Below are 14609 nucleotides of genomic sequence, written 5' to 3'. Positions count from 1 at the left end.
CCCTGCCCTCAGTGTGCTTTTTCTTGGGGGGAGAGGGGTAGGGAGGAGAGGGGTGATGGGTGATTTTTTCCCCCCTTGCTTTTGATAGCTGTCATTAAAACTCCACCTAACGCTGGCGGAGCCATTTTATTCCTGATTGCATCTCGAGCTTGTGGCCGTTGGGACCGCCGTTCTAAACGGCCCACGCCAGGTGAACCCCTGAATCCACCGCTACCATGCCCACCGTCTTTCCTCCCGCGGGAACTGACCACTCGCTGCCCAGTTAAACACTGTAACAGGCCATGCGAACACAGCCTTCGCTTTGCAGGCATGGTACCTTCATCAAGATCGTGGTTGCCCTCGTACATACTTGTTCCTTCTTCATGTCCAATTAAACGCACACTAGCTTTTCCGGAGCCCAGCTAGCTCGGAGGGTCCAGCGGAGGCGAAAGGAAGCGGCCGTTGGAAGGAGACCGTTGGGGGTGAGCGTGCCCCACGCTGCCTCCCGCTAGCCGGGAGTGTGCCCGCGGTCGGCTGCCCGGCGCTGGCCGTCCACGCAGAGCCGGAATGAAGGCGCCTGGGAGGGGGGTCGGGGATGGAAGAGACGGAAGAGACATGAAGTAATTGGCTCTCGAAGGTAGGGAACGAGGTGCAGGGTCTGCCGACGGCGAGGCGCCGATTTCAAACGCCCGCCCCCTGGGCCGCTTCGGGCCCGCCCCCTGCGCTCGCCACGCCCACTTCCTCCACGGCCTCGGCCCTTTGGGCTCGGCCGCGATTTTGCTTCCGGGTCCTGGGCGTCGGGCGCGCAGCTAGCTGGGAGGCCCGGGGCGTGATGGTGTCGGCGTGATCTCCGGAGGCTGCCGCGTCGGACCTCGGCCCCGGGAGCGCCCCGAGGTCAGCGGGTTGCCGTGGTCGTCGGGGCCGGGGCTCCGCGGCGGCGGCGCCGGGCAGAGGGGGGCCCGGGGCGGCTGGGGCTCCGGGGTCGGGCGCCGTCGCGACCTGCTAGGCCGGCGGGGGCCGCTCCGCTGGCGAAGCTGAGGGGCTCTGGGCCGCGGACGCCCAGCGGGGCGCCGTGAGGGGGCGGCGAGTCTTCCGCCACAGGCCGCGGACAAAACAGGCCCCGGTCCGCCGAGCGGCGCCCGCCCGGGCAGTGAGCCTCTCCCCCGCCCTCTCCCCGCTCCCGTTCTTTTGAAAAACACGAAGCGTGTGCGAAACCAGATGGAAGGGCCCTTGCGACGCCAGCGCGATTTTCCTGCCCACACCTGCTAGGCCTGGGCCGGCTTCACGTCGTGGGACCAAGCCCCCGGGAGTGTCTTGGTGTTTGGCTCGCGCCGCCCGGAGAGCCTCCCCTTCCGAAGACCTGCAGCCCGTTAGGGTGATGGCAGCGACCACAGGGCTGGCTCACTCTGCCCGTGCACACTTTGCCAGTAACTTCGCCGGGGCCGTGCATTTCGTCGTCAGTGATTTTTTTAAAAGGCCCGTGTGTGTGTTTGTGTGTCGTGGTGAACGCCTTGGGCCGCGATCTTCGTGTCGAGCACTTGCTTGGCCTTCTGCTCCCGCACACAGCGTCCCGGAAACCCCCGGGGTCGCCCTGAGGCTGCGGAACTCCCGCACCGCGAATGCCTGCGCGCGTTCGAGGTCACTAGCCCACTGGCTGGAGGGTGCCACCGGTGTCGGGAAACGCCAGCGTGTTTGAAGCGCAGTCGCAGACCGTTGTACAGTGTGTGGACGCGCAGAGCAGCGCCATGAGGAGGGTCCTCGCGCTTCAGATGGCACCATTTAAGCTGAGTGATTTGCCTGAGGCCATGCAGCCAGAAGAGGGAAAAGTGAAAAATATATTCAAATCTCTTGTTGATTTTTTTTAACCTCATAGGAGCTGGCCAAGGAGCTATTCCTTGTGTACCAGAAACCAAGCTCCCTGCCGTCTAGTGGGTTCTGGTTTATAGTGACCCTGTAGATAGAGCTGCCCCTCTTGAGTTTTCTGAGACGAACAGACAGCCTCATCGTTGTCCCACATAATGACTAGTGAGTTGGGTCCATTTGCAGTGCAACGCATAGCCCCCTGTGCTGCCAAGACTCCCCAGTATATTTTGAACTGGTTAAAGATGACATCTTAGGTTTATGTGTCGTTCATCTCTTTGATAACTTCCCTGTTAGAAGAAACAGGCGATTTGGGGACACTGAGCCACTCTCGCAGCTCCCATCAGATGATGATTGCTGCTGGTAGCAATGAGGTTTTCAGTCTTGAGTTTGAGATACGGTCTCACAAGGATGATTCTTGTGAGAAAACTCATGTTTTCTACAGTGGCAGTGTATCAAACTGGAAATAACTTGGTATTGTTTTTTGTTCAAAGCATATAAAAAATGACTACAGCAGCCAGGCCAACTTTTGAACCTGCAAGAGGTGGAAGAGGAAAAGGAGAAGGCGATTTGAGCCAACTGTCAAAGCAGTATTCCAGCAGAGACCTACCCTCTCACACAAAGATAAAATACAGGTAAATAATGCTTTCAGCTTCCTTTATGCAGAAGCGAGAAAGACTTCTCAGATGGCATGAACATGAGGTAAAGGCAGATTTGCATTGCATCATAAGTTATTTATTTTCTTTGACATTGAGTTTATTTTAGGGATCCTGGTGGTTAAGTAAAAGGACCCCAGTGGCTGTTGAGTTATGTTGGGCTGCTAACTGCAAGGTCAGCAGTTCATGGGAGCCAGATAATGCTTTCGACTTCTGTCAAGATCGACAGTCTTGAAACCCACAGGGGCAGTTTGATCCTGCGCTTAGGGTGTCACTGTGCGTCTGAATTGACTTAAGGGCAGTGAATTTGAGTTTGGTGGTTAACTGAGAGATTAATGGTTAGACATCATCCTGTGGCTCCAGTGGGGACAGGCTTGCTAATTTGTTCATTTAATAATTACAGCCTAGAAACCCCAGGGGGGCACTCAACTCTGTCACCTGGGGTCCCTACTGGTGGAGAGTTCACCCTATGGCATCCAACAGCAACAACAGAGTGTGCTTCACATGAAAACTGCTCTGTGATTGTACACTGCTACCAGAAGTTTTGCTAATTACTGTTGGGGGTGGGGGGGTGGGGGTGTTGTATGTGTAACTATCCTCAGATAGCACTGGTCAGTACCGGATTAAACCTATCCCTGGCTTCAGTAAAGCCGTTTCAAAAACAGTAATATGTAATAACAAGCCCTTCATTTTAATTTACAATTAAAGATACTTTAATTTGCATCCTTATTATGAGAAAATATATGTATGACTTTAGGCTTCTTAAATTAGTGAAAACATCACAAGGTTGACTGAGTAACCATCAGATTAAAGTAGTGATCTCATTGGGTTATTTTATACTTGGAGACAAGGTGAGCTTTTGTGGATTGTCTTTCATGTGAACGACTGTGCATTTTGAGTAACAATTTGTTTTGGTTTATTTCTACTGTAGACAAACCACTCAGGATGCCCCTGAAGAAGTTCGCAACCGTGACTTCAGAAGAGAATTGGAAGAGAGAGAGAGAGCTGCCGCACGGGAGAAAAATAGAGATCGGCCAACCCGAGGTACTTCTCTGGAACTGAACATTTGTCTCAGAAACCGTCGTGTTGGACACAGTTTATCATGTTGTAATTGGAAAAGATTAATATGTGTGTTTTAAAATATTGGTGTGGGCGCGGTGTTCCTTAAATGAGCTGATTAGATGTGATGGCTTAGGTTAATTCCATATTCTTCTCTTTTATACTTTCAGATTAGGTGATTTTTTACTGTTTACACCAATGAGACATTTTTAGGCACTTGACTGCTGGCTGAAAGGTTGTTTGTTGAAACTGACCCAGAGGCTCACTGAGATAAAATTCTGGCAGTCCACTCTAGAACAGTGGTTCTCAACCTGTGGGTCGAGCGACCCTTTCACAGGGTTCCCCGATTCATAACAGTAGCAAAATTGTAGTTAGGAAGTAGCAATGAAATAATTTTATGGCTGGGGGGTCACCACAACATGAGAAACTGTATGAAAGGGTTGCGGCACTAGGAAAGTTGAGAACCACTGAGCTAGAATATTATAGCCTGGAAAATATTATGGGACAGTTCTTCTAGTCTGTCACCTGGAATCGCTGAGTTGAAATCAACTCAAAGGCACCCCAAAACAATAAACAGATGGGGGCATCTAGAGGTATCCATAATAAATCTTTTTCTGTATGTGATTCTTTTTGTTTTAATTTAATTTTTTTTTACATTTTATTAGGGGCTCATACAATTCTTATCACAACCCATACATATACATGCATCAATTGTATAAAGCACATCCATACATTCCCTGCCCCAATCATTTTCAAAGCATTTGCTCTCCACTTAAGCCCTTTGCATCAGGTCCTCTTTTTTTTTCCTCCCACCTCCCTCTCCACTCCCCCTTCCCTCATGTGCCCTTAGTAATTTATACATCGTTATTTTGTCATATATTGCCCTATCCGGAGTCTCCCTTCCCCCGCTTCTCTGCTGTCCCTCTCCCAGGGAGGAGGTCACATGTGGATCCTTGTAATCAGTTCCTCCTTTCCAACCCACTCACCCTCCACTCACCCAGCATCGCCCCTCACACCCTTGGTCCTGAAGGTATCATCCACCCTGGATTCCCTGTGCCTCCAGCCCTCATATGTACTAGTGTACAACCTCTGCCCTATCCAGCCCTGCAAGGTAGAATTCGGATCATGGTAGTTGGGGGGAGGAAGCATCTAGGATCTGGGGGAAAGCTGTGTTCTTCATCGGTACTACCTCGCACCCTGATTGACCCATCTCCTCTCCTAAACCCCTCTATGAGGGGATCTCCATTGGCCGACACTTGGGCCTTGGGTCTCCATTCTGCACTTCCCCCTTCATTCAATATGGTGTGTGTGTGTGTGTGTGTGTGTATACACATACATACACACATATATATACATATACACACATATCTTTTTTTTTTTTTTTGCATGATGCCTTATACCTCGTCCCTTTGAAACCTCGTGATCGCACTGGCCGGTGTGCTTCTTCCATGTGGGCTTATTTGCTTCTGAGCTAGATGGCCGCTTGTTCACCTTCAAGCCTTTAAGACCCCAGATACTATCTCTTTTGATAGCCGGGCACCATCAGCTTTCTTCACCACATTTGCTTATGCACCCATTTGTCTTCAGCGATCCTATCATGGAGGTGTGCAGTCAATGATATGATTTTTTGTTCTTTGATGCCTGGTAACTGATCCCTTCGGGACCACTCGATCACACAGGCTGGTGTGTTCTTCCATGTGGACTTCGTTGCTTCTGAGCTAGATGGCCGCTTGTTTATCTTCAAGCCTTTAAGACCCCAGTCACTATCTCTTTTGATAGCCAGGCACCATCAGCTTTCTTCACCACATTTACTTGTTCACCCACTTTGGCTTCAGCAGTTGTGTCGGGAGAGTGAGCATCATAGAGTTCCAATTTAATAAAAGAAAGTATTCATGCATTGAAGGAGTGTTTGAGTAGAGGCCCAAGGTCCTTCCACCACCTTAATACTTAACCTATAAATATAGACACATAGATCTATTTCCCCATCCTCCTATATATATTTGCATGTACATGTCTTTGTCTAGACCTCCATAAATGCCCTTTTACTCCTAGCTCTTTCCTCCATCTCCCTTGACTTTCCTCCTGCCCTACTACCATGCTTCGTCACCACCTGGGCTAGAGTATACCTCTTCTCTAAGCAAGCTTACCCTTGATCATTCCCCACCAGGCCTGCCACTCCCACCTCTTTACATTTTGGATCCCATGTTGTTCCCTTGTCCCTGTGTTTGTTAACACCACTTCCTTACCCCCCCCACCCCAAGTCCCCCTGGAACTGTCGGTCCCGTTGTTTTTCCTCCAGATAGTTCATCCCGCCTGTCCTATTCAGACAGACCTGTGGAGACACTAACATGCGCGAAAACAAGACAGGGGAAAACAAAGCAACAGTATACAACCAGACAACAAAAACAAACCACTGACAAAGAACAAAACAAAACACTTCACAAAAGAAAAGCTTCAGGGATCGTTTGCTGGCCCTTAGGAGCGTTTTCCAGTCCAGTCTGTTGGGGCACCACGCCCTGGCCCCAAAGTCCACTTTCAGCATTCCCTGGGGACCTTGCCACTCCATTCCTTTGCTGTTCCGCTGCACTCCCCCAGTGCTTTGCCTCGGTGTGGTGGGATCAGGTCAGGTGCAATTCCCACACTGTGTCTCCGGTGCTGTCCCCTGTATTGCCCTTAGTCACTGAGGGGCATCATGTCTCATATTGGGGCCAGCCATGTTGTTCTCTCTGTGGACTGGCTGCTCTACTCAGGAACATCATCCTCACGGCCTGGTGGGCCAGGCTGTGTTCCACTCTCTCCTCCTGCCCCTTCATCTGCTCCCGTGTGCTCTGATCAGATATGTCCATCTCCCGGAGCTGCAGAGTCAATGTTGTCCTTTGGAACAAATTCTTTCCGGGGGAGGGGCAGGATCTGTATGTGATTCTATATGTGATTTAGCATACCTAAACTCATATTTCCTGAATGAAGCCACAGTTTCAAAATAAACTTTTTAATAAATTCGTTTAACAAATATTGGCCATAGGCTTATTTGCCAGGGCCTGTGCTAGGTACCAGGACCCCTGGTGGTGATGTCAGTTGAACAGGGGCCTGCTAACCACAAGGTTGGTGGTTCAGATGTATCAGCTGCTGCTTGGGAGAAAGCTGAATAAACTACCAAAGAGACACAGCTGCAAGTCAGGACTGGCTTGAAGGCTTTGAGTTTTTTGGTTGTGAGTGCAGCTGTGATCTCTGATGTCATGATGCTTATAATCTAAGCATTTGGTGCCCACACATCTAAAGCGTGATAGGCATTGACAGTGTTTGTTTCAGCTCGCTTAATGATCATTGTTTTTCCCCAGAACATACAACCTCTTCTTCAGTGTCAAAGAAGCCCAGACTCGACCAGATTCCTGCCGCCAACCTTGATGCGGATGATCCTCTCACAGATGTATGTGTGATTTCCCTCTTTTCGTTCACTCCGATAATGGGTATTCAGTAATTTTCAGTAACTTGTGTTTATTTTTACTTGTGATTACATATAGTCTTCTGTTAAGCTTCAAATTTTGGCTTTAAGGTGAAATGTCTTACTACGTGCTGGACGAAGGAAAGACTGTGTTTCCCTATCATAAACGGAGCAGTTGGGTGACTTGTTTGCTGTACAACTCTGGAGGGCAGTCTTCCCACTGCACTGCCTGGACCCAGCACTCCACCCAGGAAGCCTCTTCCTATGAGTTGCCTCTCATAGGGAGCTTCTAATGAAGCATATATGTCAGCAGTTAGTTCTAGTTGACTAATAGTAATTAAAATGTAATGAGAGAAAAAGTTTACTGAGATTTAATGGTTACTCACTTGAGACAATCTGAGAATATGGCACCTTTTAAAATTTGATTTTTAAATTTATTTTGAATGTCCAAACTTGCTAACTTGGAGTTATTTTGTTTTACATAAAAGTATTTCACTTTTTGAGAACGTTGTACTGTTTTGCAGTACAGTTCATTTGTTAGTTTTAGAAATGTTATCATAAGTAAATTTCCTTCTGGCCTGCCATATAAATCGTAAAGGTATTTTGTTAGACTGTGTGCTGTTGCAATCCCTAAGACATATATTAAGAATTCTTAGGCTGGGTAGTGGGGCTTTATATGTTGGTTGATTGTTGGTTTTAATCATAATATTTGAGTACATTAATCATTCCCATTAAGGAAGTTAATCCTGTCCCCCAAGATTTCATAAGGTCAAGTAAATGAGACAGAAGAAATGATGGGCATTTTTTCTTCCTATATTTGGACCATGTTATCTGGTGTAGGAGGAGGATGAAGATGAAGATTTTGAGGAGGAAAGTGATGATGATGACACGGCAGCGCTCCTTGCAGAACTAGAAAAAATTAAAAAAGAAAGAGCTGAAGAGCAGGCCAGGAAGGTAAGACTCCAGTGTTAAGTGTTTCTGTCTTTTCCACCACCTGACACATGCTCAAAGAATGCCCTGAAAGCCATAGGCAATCTCTTCACCGTGTGAGAGCACACATGAGAGAAAAGAATGTCTAACTCAAGGAGTAGTATAAATAGGATTAAAAGTGTTTTGTTTTCTAGTTACAAAAATGTTTGTTTTTTTTACTTGTGATCCTCAACACAAATTGAGTTATTCATATTTTGAATTTATTTAAATCTTAATCATTCATTTTTTTGAAGATTACTGATAACTGTCATTTTGAATGTACATCTTCAGCCCATAAATCTTTTATAGAATACTACGCAAAATGGGACTCAAAATGTTACTAGTTTGTAATATTAGAAAATTCACATACGTAAGCCTACATACTGGTATATCATATTTTATTTGAAAGCTTTTAAAACATTACAAATGTCAATCGCATCAGCCCCACCAATAGTACCATAAAATGCTGTACAATCTGTACAAAAAATGTTTTAAGAAATGATACATTATTTGAAAACTATACTGAATGACTTAGTGTTGTGAAAATAATCCATGTGGGAGGTGGGGGTGGGAATCCATTGAATCTGATGAAACAAAAAAAATCTATGGCATCTTGAGCTATGTTCTTTTAACCGTCATGACCACTGAAAAGAAGCTGCCCTTCCTTCACCTGGCTGACTCTGACCCGACTACACTTCAGAGTTGTGTTCAGTCAGAATACTATTCTTAAGATTCTCATTAAGGCGACATGAAAGGTCCTTAAGAGGCTCTAATAGAATTGAATCCATGACAGGTAAATCATTAGAGAATTTCCATGATGAAGTTACTATGGATCCATATCTGGAACTGGAAACTTGGGGTGAATTATTGATAGTAGTAACAATAAGGTAAAGTGGGAGCAACAAGCACAGGTTTGCAAGCCATGCTAAAGGAGTTTTAATTTTGTTCTGAGACTAGGAGGAGTTGGTTGATTTCCACAGGTAGGAGATTGATTCTAGATGGGGATTTTGGAAAGAGCCCAGGTGGCGGTTGCAGTAATCCTCACACAGACTTCTGAGAATCTTTAGCTGGGTGATAGTTGAACTTGAGAGAAGGAGCCAGTGCTGACAGAGATACCAGGGAGGTCAACTTGACCAGATAGAGTGATTGACAGGATACTGCTTCAGGGACGACGCCCAGGTTTCTGGGTATGGTTAGGCAGATAAAAAGAAAGGTGCTGGCCTCTGCTTTTGAAGTTGAGTAGCTTGTGAGACGTGGAAGGACAGTTGTCCATCCCGTTTTAACCACAACAGCTCAGTTTAATAGGCATTTGTGGAAGATTGCATTTCAGCAAAAGATTGCTCTTAACCTTTTTAAAAAGGGTTATGGGGCAACTTGACAAAAAAACTTAACAGGTTAATGATAGGAATCTTGAAAAACTACATTTAGACAGATCGTAACAGACGGAACAATTTACATAGCCTTCTTGGGATAGGATTTAGACTGGTGGAATTGCAACTAGAAAAAATATTTCAAAGTACAATTCTCTTCAAAGATTAGCATTTAAAAAGAAACAAATGAGCCCCTTCGAGTTTTCAGTGACTAATTTCTTAGAAGATCAGGACTCCCGAGTTTGTGAAACTTCTGTCTTGTGGTAAGCTGCCAGGCTGGCAGGCCTGTTAACCATTTGTATCCACCAGAAGCTCCAAAGTTTGGCAGAGGAGAACATTCTTACAATAGCTGTGTTTTGATAATATGATTATAAATCAGAATTGTAGAAGCATTCCTATTGTCACTTGTATACCACCAGGGGGCAGCATTTTAATTCCACAGTCTTCTGATTTGCTAATATCTCTGGATGCATAAAACCAGACCCCACTGCCTTGGAGTCAGTTCTGATTCATACAGCGACTATTGCACAAAGGAGAACTCTCCCTTTGGGTTTCCAAGATGGGAACAGCCAGACCCATCTTTAAAGCAATTTAAGTATGTATTTCAAGAAAAAACTACCATATGTACTTGTGTGTAAGCAGAGTTTTTCAGCACAAAAGTGTGCTGAAAAACTGGGGTTCGGCTTATACACGGGTCAGTGGTACCCCAGCGAGGTATAACATCTCGCTGCCCACCCCCCAGGTAATGGGATGAGTGCCCATTATCTCATGGGTGATTGCAGTTTCTCCGCTGTTCATTCAAAGCACCACTGACACTGCAGGGCTTTGAATGTTTGTTTACTCACATCTAACCAGTCAGAGCCATCCTATGACGTGTATCTGAATAAGCCTTTTAAAGACCGTGTGCGAAGGGTGTGGCATGAATGGATGTCATCTGGTCAAGCCTGAATAACAAAAGGAGGAAATCTCATGACGTCTGACATACAGTTAATAGCAAAGTGGGTTTGAGATGCATGGGAAGACATTCCAGAAGACATGGTGCAACGTGCCTTCCAGAAATGTAGTTTTAGTAATGCTATGGATAGAAGTAAAGACTGCGCTTTGTATGAAAATGACAGCAGTGATGGTGATGATGGTGATCTCAGTGAGGACAGCGTCTATGATGACCTCACACCAGCTGAAGCTCTGCATAGGGATACGGATGACGATGAGGAATCCAGTTTTGAAGGATTTTAACTCTTTACATTTTAGCTTGGTTGCTGATCTCGGAATAGTACTCTTAAAGTATCGTTGGTACCTTATTGTTTTTGTTGAACCTATTTTCCCCTTACTGTCCTGGTTTACTAATGTTAAATGACTTGTCCTTTTATTTGTGTTTTTTATTTAAAATAAATGTAAATACCGCACTGATGTCTCAATTTTTAGTAATTTTCATTTGTTTTGATTATTGAAGCTCACCAATAGCTTCTGCATTTTCCACCCTAGGCTTATACTCGAGTCAATCATTTTTTCTGGTTTCCCAGGTAGTAATTAGGTACCCTGGCTTATACTTGGGTTGGCTTATACTCGAGTATATATGGTAGGTTGAAATATGCATTTCATAAAATTTCAAGATTGGAAGAGACTAATGAATGTATGAGGCAAACATGAGACCTTTATATCAAAACGTGAAATTATTTGATTATGTGATTTCTCGTGGTCTGTGGCTTCTTAAAAGGAGCGCTGGTGGCACTGTCACGTCACCATTCAACAAGTTCAGCAGTTCAAACCCAACATTTGCTCTGTGGGAGAAAGATGAGACTGCCTGCCCCTGTAAAGCAGGGGTTCCTCTGAAACCCCAGTGGGGGCACTGTGAGTGGGAACTGACTCCATAGCCATGGGTTACGGCTTTCAGAAGAAAACAAACGAAAAATAACCCTACTTGATGTTTACCTATTCTCCATAATTATAACAATCTTTTTCTTTTTAATATGAGCTAGTTAAGAAATTTGTCCCCAAGGAGAATTGTTATTTCATCTTTTGGGCTATCAAGTGTTACTGTTTTGCTCCTGTTAAAAGATGATTTTTTTGTTTCTGAAACTATTTTATTGTGAGCCAATACACATGTATTTCCAAAGTTCAATCACATCAAGCCTTATTGTACAATTGCTGTCTTTAAATCAGTTTTTAGCAGCTCCCCTTTACCTGCACCCCCATCCCCTGACACACACAACTGTAGTATACCCCAAGAATCCTTATTCTATTTGCTGTCTATAGATTCATCAATCTTGGGTTTCATATACAGAAAAACATAGGACAAAAATTGAAGAGGGTTACCCCAATGACAAATTACATCTGAGATAAGTATCAACAGGGAAAAAAAACCACAGTGTTACTTTGCTTTTCACTGAAAAGGAAAAAGAACAATCTGTTCATCTATTTGTTCATTTATGATAATAGAAAAATGGAAACTGTATATGTAATATTCGATGAATTCTTAATGGTGAAAAAACAGATTTGACCCTGAGAATTATTAATGTGAATAAATGGTCATTGCCTTTGACAGGAACAAGAACAAAAGGCTGAAGAAGAAAGGATCCGTATGGAAAACATTCTGAGTGGAAACCCACTCCTTAATCTCACTGGCCCGTCCCAGCCGCAGGCCAACTTCAAAGTTAAGAGAAGGTACGCTATGTATGTAAGTGAAGCATAGATACAGATTAATAGTTGTACTGCAAAGTATGTGATGCAAAGCTTCTAAAATCTCCCACTGGTAATGTCTCGGATTTTGAAATTATGAAAGAGGAAATAACTATTTTCAGTATTTTAATAGCCTGCAGTGTGCCTGATATTATTCTAAGGACTTGAGATAAAGGAATAAACTGAGTCCTTGACCCTGTGTGAGATTTACATTTCAGGTGTATGTGTTGGGACCCCCAAAACCACCCTTAGATGTGTAGAGTCCTCAGGAGGACTCAGTGTACTAAGCTTATCATTGTTCTCACATCTCATTAATAAGGAATATCGTCTTCATAGTATTCTTGATAGACGCATAATAGCATCCTATTATTCCAGTACAAAATGAATGTTCTCTGTTTTCGGATATTTTACTATATAAAATTTGAATTAGGAGTAGTTCCAGAATAACCTGCAAAAGAGAATAGTGAGAATAATTCTAAGGTATTTACATTCTGGATGCTTGTGGTGTGCTTTTCCCTTTTGGGAACCTCATCATGGTTTTGTTTGCATGTTTGTTTTTCTTTCAGGTGGGATGATGATGTTGTCTTCAAGAACTGTGCAAAAGGTGTAGATGATCAGAAGAAAGACAAACGATTTGTAAATGATACACTGCGATCTGAATTTCACAAAAAGTTCATGGAGAAATATATTAAGTAGTACAGTTTTATGTGCTCAATGATTAAAATTGTAAACTGTGTAAAGGATTGTTCTGGCTTTATTCTAGTTAGGTTCCCCTTGACTCCTCTCTCTCCATTGTGTATAGGTTTCCCTAGTTTTAAATTGCAGCATTTCTTTTGTTTGTTTGACATTGTTAGGCAATGGACTTGAATTTTTTCCTCCAATGTTTCCAACCATGTGTTTTCTTTTTAATAGCAGAAGAAAAGATTGGGCTTTTAATAAATATTTTAATAGTCTAAACTCCAAATATGTGTTGCCAACATTTTGCTGTTGCTGTGTAGTTGATAAGGAGTTGCATATGTTCTTTTGAAAAGAAAAGTGACTGTTTCATGTTTTTTGCTGCATTCACTTTCTCCCTCATTTTTTTTCTGACACTAATTTGTAAGGTCAGTTCCTTCCTGAAAGATGATAGGGTTGGATGTGGAAGAGTGTCATCAGCCACTGCCCCAAGTTTGTGTCTGAGGGAGCATGGGGCCGTCTCTTGAGTTTGCAACCCCTCCTTTCTCTTCTTTGGCCTTCCGACAAGGGCCCCCTGGCACACGGAGGAACCCAGGGCACCCAACTGTTCTCAGGGCTTCCAGTGGGTTCTCTGTGGTTTGTTCCCATGTTGAGAACTTGCATTTCCACCTGAGCTAATGAAGCAGAATCTACTGTTAACAAGATCGCCCATGAGTTAAAGATTCTCAGGTGATTCCTAACTAAGTTCTCAAACAGTTCATTTACAAAAAATTTGAATATTTTGATTATAATTCTTAAGAAGCCTTCAATGTTAAAACTTTATTTTTAATTAAGAATGGCAATATAAATACCTGACTCCAGTGAATTAATCAGCAAGAGCTACTTAATTAAAATTGCTGACTTTGAATGATTTTAGCTTCATGTGTTTTTATGTTAATGCCCATTTAATCTCAACACATTTTCTTCCAGCTTTACAATTTATAAAATGCCTTTACATTAATTTTCAATAACCAATAAGGTAACACCCTTTTATAGTCAGACAGGTTAGTCTTTCTGGTAGTGAAATAGTAGCCAAAGAGGGCAGCTCCCTGTGGCCTGTGTGAGACAATAGCGAACAAAAGGGATGAGGTGACAGCAACGGGAGGAGACTGCTACTGAGGCCCAGAGCCTCCAGCTGTAGGCACCCAAGCCGGATGAGGAAGAAGTCTCCTACATCTAGGTGCAGAACCCTGCTGGTAGAGAAATCTGACCAAGGTGTCTCCTTAGTTCAAGAAAACCAACCACGGCCTTCCAAGTTTCCCACTCGGCATTTCTGATGCTGTCAGTTCTTAGGGAACACATTAGGCTCGTCCTTTTCCACAGAGTTGCTGGTGGTGAGCAACCCAGCGCTTAGGGGACAGTGCCACCAGGGCTCCTTTGACCTCGTTGGTCATGGCCACTGAGTTGGTGCTGGCCCGGTGACCCTCTGACTGGGTAGATGTGCCCTGTGGGTTTTTGAGACTTTTAAAAAAAAGTTTTATTGACACAATTCACATCATACAATTCAATAGTTTAATCACATCAAGAATAGTACCGTCATTACTACAATCAATTGTAGAACATTTCTCATTTTTTTTAGCTCCATTTACACGCCCCCCTCTCACCTCCCCTGGCATGCCCCCAGGGAACCATTAATCCAGTTACTGTCCCGAGATTTACATATCCTGTTTTCATATACAAGAAAACAGCCAACCATATCCCCACCCAAAACTACAAACCTCAATCAAAAGGGTCGAATACATTAAAAGAAACTTCAGGTGGGTCAAAAGGGAGATCAAATGATGTTAAAATGTTAATGTATACCTGCAGTAATTTGCTTTCTAATGCATTCTGCGTGATATACCAAGCCATTCTCCGCTCCGAGGAGATTCACCAGAGACT

The 14609-nt window shown here is 44.2% G+C and overlaps 1 protein-coding gene across 1 annotated transcript; it reads left to right on the top strand.

The window, feature by feature from the left end:
* Positions 1 to 734: 734 nt before the first annotated feature.
* Positions 735 to 12978, top strand: CWC15 (CWC15 spliceosome associated protein). Its single transcript, XM_075546473.1, has 7 exons — positions 735 to 873; positions 2334 to 2474; positions 3427 to 3539; positions 6893 to 6981; positions 7837 to 7950; positions 11881 to 11999; positions 12581 to 12978. The coding sequence occupies exons 2-7, from the start codon at positions 2344 to 2346 to the stop codon at positions 12708 to 12710; spliced, it is 696 nt and encodes a 231-aa protein (XP_075402588.1). The 5' UTR covers positions 735 to 873; positions 2334 to 2343; the 3' UTR covers positions 12711 to 12978.
* Positions 12979 to 14609: the final 1631 nt, after the last annotated feature.

This window comes from Tenrec ecaudatus, chromosome 4 (assembly GCF_050624435.1).
Source record: "Tenrec ecaudatus isolate mTenEca1 chromosome 4, mTenEca1.hap1, whole genome shotgun sequence".
Classification (NCBI taxonomy): domain Eukaryota; kingdom Metazoa; phylum Chordata; class Mammalia; order Afrosoricida; family Tenrecidae; genus Tenrec; species Tenrec ecaudatus.
Note: the sequence above shows the minus strand (reverse complement) of the source record. Positions and strands in the feature narration are given on the sequence as shown.